Source organism: Belonocnema kinseyi, chromosome 1 (genome assembly GCF_010883055.1).
Source record: "Belonocnema kinseyi isolate 2016_QV_RU_SX_M_011 chromosome 1, B_treatae_v1, whole genome shotgun sequence".
NCBI classification, from domain to species: Eukaryota; Metazoa; Arthropoda; class Insecta; order Hymenoptera; family Cynipidae; genus Belonocnema; species Belonocnema kinseyi.
Window position 1 is genome coordinate 152,158,377 of NC_046657.1, and position 6,497 is coordinate 152,164,873.

The 6,497-nt window shown below is 32.2% G+C and overlaps 1 protein-coding gene across 1 annotated transcript; it reads left to right on the forward strand.

Moving 5' to 3' along the window:
* Positions 1 to 2,065: 2,065 nt before the first annotated feature.
* LOC117180517 (uncharacterized protein MAL13P1.336-like) lies at positions 2,066 to 2,953 on the forward strand (the record flags this gene model as incomplete). The annotated part of the gene is made up of 2 exons (XM_033373018.1): positions 2,066 to 2,152; positions 2,885 to 2,953. Coding segments are annotated over 2 exons (156 nt in total), but the record flags the coding sequence as incomplete, so codon positions are not given.
* Between the last annotated feature and the right edge of the window lie 3,544 nt (positions 2,954 to 6,497).

The following is a 6,497-nucleotide window of genomic DNA, read 5'->3' on the forward strand; positions in this document are numbered from 1 at the left end:
GCGAACGCTAACCCTCGTATCCTTACTGTTTCGAGATCCACACCCTCTTCGTCGAAGAGAGCCATTCTTAAACACTTGTCCATAAATAATATAAATAACCATATTGGTTAATAATATAAATACTCTCTACGTTCAAAACTGTGTGATTCCGTTTTATCCGAGTTTCTCGATTATTCAAGTTAGGGCGGGTCCATTATAGCTCGGATAATCGAGTTTTTACCGTAATTTTTTTTCTGAATGTAGGGTCGATAATTTAAAATATAAATTTCGAGGGAAAAGATTGAGAATGAGTTCGCCTTTGAATATTTAAAATTTCTTCATGACCGAAAGCTCGTGAATCTAATTAACGAGAGTAGTGCACGTGTGGTCTACGGTCAGCCTGGCCAAGTCCTAATTACCAAGTTGACTCGAAAATCCTGAAGACGTATCTACTCCGCAGCCTTATTCGGTGAGGTAACGGGCCGCGCTTACTGGCGTTTCAGTAGAGAAGGTTAATTAGAACCCGGGTTACATCACTCGAAATTATGGCTTAAATGCAAATCACGAATTGGACGAAGCCGATTTACGCAACCGACCAGGTATCCTTAACGGCTCTCCATTTATGAAGTCTTTATGGATCATAAACACAATGCAAAAGAGGGTGATTTGAAAAGAAGAAAAATCAGAAATCAAAAAGATCCTTGTACTTTTTTATTTTGTATTTTTTATTCCCCTGCCTCTTCCAAAAAGAATTTTTTTTCTACTTTCACTTGACATTTACCTATTTTTCTAAAACCACGGTTAACATTAACCTTATTTAATCCTCATTAACAAAAACCTGCTTTTAATTCTGCTTTACTTGTTCCAACTTTTCCTGCTCTATTTCCTGATATCACGAAATACACGTATTTCAAATAAATCCCCAGATCTAAAAAATTTATGGAATTCACGGAATTTAAAGAATCCATAGAGTTTGCGGAATTTATGAAATTTAAGGAATTTGTGAAACTTACAGAATTAATCAAATTTATAGAATTCTTAGAATTCATGGAATTCACAGAATCAAATTATTAATTCACCAAATAAGTAGAATTCACGTAATACAGTTGATTCAGGGAATTAATAGAATTTATTAAATTCCTGGACTTCAAGGAATTCACGGAATTTAAAGAATTTGAGGAATTCAATTAATTCAACAAAAAATGGAATTCGCGTTATTCATGTAATTCGAGGGATTCAGTGAATTTCTTGAATTTTATTAATAACGTGAATTCCATAAATTTTGCGAATTCCGTAAATGTCGGGCATTCCTTTTAATTTATGAATTCAGCAAATTCTGTGATTTATCAATTTCATGAGATCCTTGAACTTTTTGAATTCCTCGAATTCCTTCAATTTCATTAATCCCTTGAATTCTTACAATTTATTTAATTCCATAAATCCCTTGATTTCTATGAGGGCCTTGAACTCCGTGAATCCCGCGTTTCCCAATAATTTGGTGAATTCAGTAAATTCCATTAATTTGATAGATTTTGTTAATTCCGAAAATTGCCTGATTTAAATAATTTTAGCGAATCCCTAGAATTCTGCGAATCACATGAAATTCCAAAAATTTTTTAATTCCGTGAATTCCTTGAATTACGTGATTTCTGAAAATTTCATAAATTCCTTGAATTCCTTGAATTCCATAAATTTCTTGAATTTATACTATTCCATAAATCCCTTGAATTCCATGAATCCCATGATTTCCATGAATCCTTTGAACTCCGTGAATCCCGCATTTCCCAATAATTTATTGAATTCAGTCAATTCCATTAATTTGATGGATTTTGTTAATTCCGAAAATCGCCTGATTTGAGTAATTATAGCGAATTCCTAGAATTCTGCGAATCACATTAAATTCCTAAATTTTTTTAATTACGTGAATTCCACGAATTCTGTGATTATCATCAATCCTTTCAACTTCACGAATTCCATGAATTCCTTGAATTACGTGATTTCTGAAAATTCAATAAATTCCTTGAATTCCTTCAATTCCATAAATTTCTTGATTTTATTGAATTCCATAAAACCCTTGAATTCCATTAATTCTTTGGATTCCATGAATCCCATGATTTCCTTGAATCCCTTGAACTCCGTGAATCCCGCATATTTCAATAATTCCTTGAATTCAGTAAATTCCATAAATTCCATAAATTTGACGAATTTCGTTAATTCCACAAAATCCCTGATTGAAGTAGTTTAAGTGAATTCTATAAATTCCTTGAATCCCATCCATTAGCTGAATTCCATAAATTTCGTGAATTTCATGAATTCCATCAATTCCATGATTTCTGCAAATTCCATGAATTTCATTAATTACGTGAATTTTATGAATTACGCGAATTCTTTTAATTCCATAAATTCCGTGAAGTATTTTAATTTCAGGAATTCCGAAAATTCCGCCATTTTAATTAATTCCACAAATTACGGAAATTCCGTGATTTTCATTTATCCGGCGAATTTTGTGGTTTTAATGAATTCCTTAAATTTCGTGAATTTCATGAATTCCTTAAATTCCATGAACTACGTGAATTCCTTAAATTCCTTAAATCCCCATTATTTCGTAAATTCCTCTAATTCCATGAATCCCTCAATTTCTATGAATCCCTTTAACTCCGTGAATACCGAATATTTCAACAATTCCGTGAATTCAGTAAATTCCATAAATTTGACGAATTTCTTTAATTCCACAAATGCCCTAATTTAAGTAATTTCAGTAAATTCCTAAAATTTTAGTGAATTACTAAACTTCTCTGAATTCCTGGAATTATCTGAATTCTTAGAATTCGGTGAATTCTTAGAATTCTTAGAATTCTCTGAATTCCTAGAATTCTCTAAATTCTTAGAATCTGTGAACTCCTAGACTTATATGAATTCCTTGAATTCCAGCAATCAGCTGAATTCCATCAATTCCGTGAATTTAATGAATTCCATCAATTCCATGAATTCTTCGAATTTCGTGAATAACATTTATCACGTGAATTCCATGAATTCCATGAATTACGTGAATCCCGTAAATTCCTTTAATTCCATGAATTTCGTGAATTCGTTCTACTCCTTGAATTTGACACACTCCCTCTTCATGACCCTTGTATTAAAATATTGTCAGAAGACTTCAATTATATGGGTATCATAAAAGAATTGTGAGGACAGACATTTTCAGAAAGTAGGATCAATTAAGATAGAATGGTAACTCTAAACTTTATCCAAATATCAAAGAGAGGATATCTTAGAAGTTAGGGAGCGTAGACACCATAGCAACCTGAAGCGGCGCGGCCTCTATTCTCGGTAGGGATATAGAAGGGAGGGCTATTGAACAGTTTCACTGCATGTTTCTACAAGCCCATTTTTTCTCGATTGATAAAATCTAAAGTTATCGACGAGGGTGGGGTGAAAATTTGCCAGCCTCATAAGTATAAACAACTTTTTTAGTGTTTTTTTTCACTTCATTTTTCAACATAATCTCGCTCGAGACTATTACATTTCTAAGAACCGCGCTCTAATGCAGTGATGCCATTTTTACAGACCGACTTGCCATATGATGGATGGTGGAACAATTACAATTTCAATTAGTTTATTTTAGCCATCGCAACGACCGACCTATGGGGAGGTGATTTGCCAACGATTTTTGATCGACTGCATACATGCTCAGTTGACATCCTAGTAGCCTCAGCTATCTCACTGACCTTTAATCTGTGGTCCTCTATCACCATTTTATAAATTTTTTCGACCATTTCGGGAGTTTCGACTGTAACAAGGCGTCCTGAACGTGGTTTGTCAGAAGTGCTCGTGCGAACTTTCTTAAATTCGGAAAACCACTCTTTAACCGTCGAATATGATGGAGACTTGAATATCAATTTTATTGGTCTACAATTTTCAAGAAAACTTCTTTATACTGTTGTTCACAACTTTCTCGATGAAAGTTTTTTGTTGTTTAAAATTTACTCGATAAACGAAATACTGGAATTTAGAGCAATCCGATAAGCGCCACACATCAGAAAAAATTTAAAACAATTTTTTTAAATACATTTTTAAATTTCTTTTGTTGCATTGGCCGAAAGACATTTCAAATCCAATTGGTTAATTGTAGCCATCGCAATGACTGATCGATGGGGAGGTGCGTTGTCGGCGATTTTTGATTGACTGTTAGCAAACGCGGCCCCCACCTAGCACATTGCTTCTCCATGTCCAAATATTCAAGTGAAATATTGCGTACATGCTCAGTAGACATCCTAGTAGCCTCAGCTGTCTGACCTTTAATCTGTGGTCCCCTATCACCATTTTATGAATTTTTCGACCTTTTCAGGAGTTGCGACCTCAACGCTGCGTCCTGAACGTGGTTCGTCATTATTTTTTGTTTTTATATAATGTATTCTACATTATTTGTATTACTTTTACTGACTTAATAAGTGTTTTTGCTTTGACTGATGAGAGTCCAAACAGTGACCCAAATATTTCAAAATAATTATACTGTCTCTTCTTCTTTCTTGACCTCCATTTCTATGACTTGCTTCGCTAGTTAGTATGCACATTACCGAGAGACCAGAGCACATCAAAGCTAAATTTCAGAATAAAAGACAGAGCACATCAAAATTAGAAGCAGCTCAAATGCCAGTAAAGTACGAACCTAGATTATAAGGTCTGAGGCAGCATATTTCCAAACTGATATCAGCTAAGAAGCGAGAGTAATACGAAGCTTAATTAGGTGATGGAAGAGAGCTTCTGATGAAAATAAGGATTCGGATTGCAATGTATGAAGTGTTTTATATCTCGATCTATAAATTCTATAATAAAACTAGTGAATTATCAACCAAAAAATGTTATCCAAACCAGGTAAATATCTAAGGAGTTCAAATAAACATCTGAAGAGTATTTGTCTAAAAAGTTGATGACGAGTAAGATTAAGTCACTAACAAAGGCTGACGGGAACTTTTGGGATCCTGCTGCAATACCTGATAAGGTTCAATAACTAACGCTGCCTGAAGAGCGTCATCTATCGTGAATTAAATAATTTGTAAAGATCGTGAAAATTTCAATGACTCCTTTGAAAATATTGTTCCTGTGATCAAATTGTACTCACTGCTTAAAATATTTTTGAAGAAAGTGAGAAGCTACCAAACCTGATGCTAGGATTAACTGACAATACAGGAATTGTAGTTGTTTACGAACAGCTGAAGAATCTGAATTTGTTGGAATTTCCACGCTTGAATGTGTCAAATAAAAAATTATCCTCCACCTGAGGATGTAGTAATCATGTTTTTAATCTAAAAAGATATATTTGTTTGGCACTTATGTTCCAGGGTTAAACACCGCTTTCCGACTAAGATTCCGACTAAATGGGGCGGAAAAAAAGTGCGTGGAGAAATTGATTTTCAAAAGACAATTATCACGTTAAAAAAATTAACAATTACCACGTTAAAAAAATGCTTCGATTCAATCAAAAATATCTAGAAAACTGAAAGCAACTGTCCAGAAAAGATTTTCAATAGCAATGCAAATGTTAAGAAATTTATTGAATTTGTTATAAACAAAGAAGAAAATGAAAATTTTTTGTGGGGATTGACAGCTATTTGACACTTGATTCGCACTAAATTTGTACAATTTATAAACCAAAAGAGTTTTTAGTTGAATTAATTGAAGTTATTAAATAATTAGTTATTTTAAAAGCAATTCTGTAAACAAATACCCATATCATGTATTTTTGATGGAATAAATCAAGATTTTTTCTAAGGTATAGATCATATATTACTTGGAAATGAAACCTAAGTATCATACTTAGTCTTTAAGTAAAATTTAATAATTTTTTATACTATCTTAATTAACAAATGCACTATTTGCCTATTTTCAGAGGTACGAACTTCATTTTTTCGATGATATTAACTTAAATTACTGACTTCTAAATTTTCAACAACATTTCGATATCAGTAAACAATTTATTATTCTAAACAACAATTTTGAATGAATTTATATTTGGAGAGAATGCGTTTTATTCTGGTCATACGGTCCAATATAAATAACAATGGATTCAGATGTCAATGAATCTTTATTCGTCAATTTCAATTGATATAACACATTAATGATAATAACGAAAAAAATTGAATGGTAATAATAATGAATAACAATGATAATAACGGTCGAATAGATTTCACAGTGTGGATAAACTCCAATCACTGAATTCTTTAGAATTTATATCATTTTATGTATTTATAAATAAAATACCGCTTTTTGCACGAAATTAATAACCATTTATTTATAAATTATTTTGTGCTATGAATCGATAACATTTGATAATTGTTTAATAAAAATTAATTAAAAATTTTATTATTTAGCTATTTTTCAGCATTTAAACTTGTTTTTTTTTGCCATCAACGATTTGAAAACACCTTTCTTAACTTTTGTGATAGTTCGATAATAATCCAATATTTTTATATCTATTAATAATGTAGAGAGTATTATTCTTACACCTGTAAAATAAA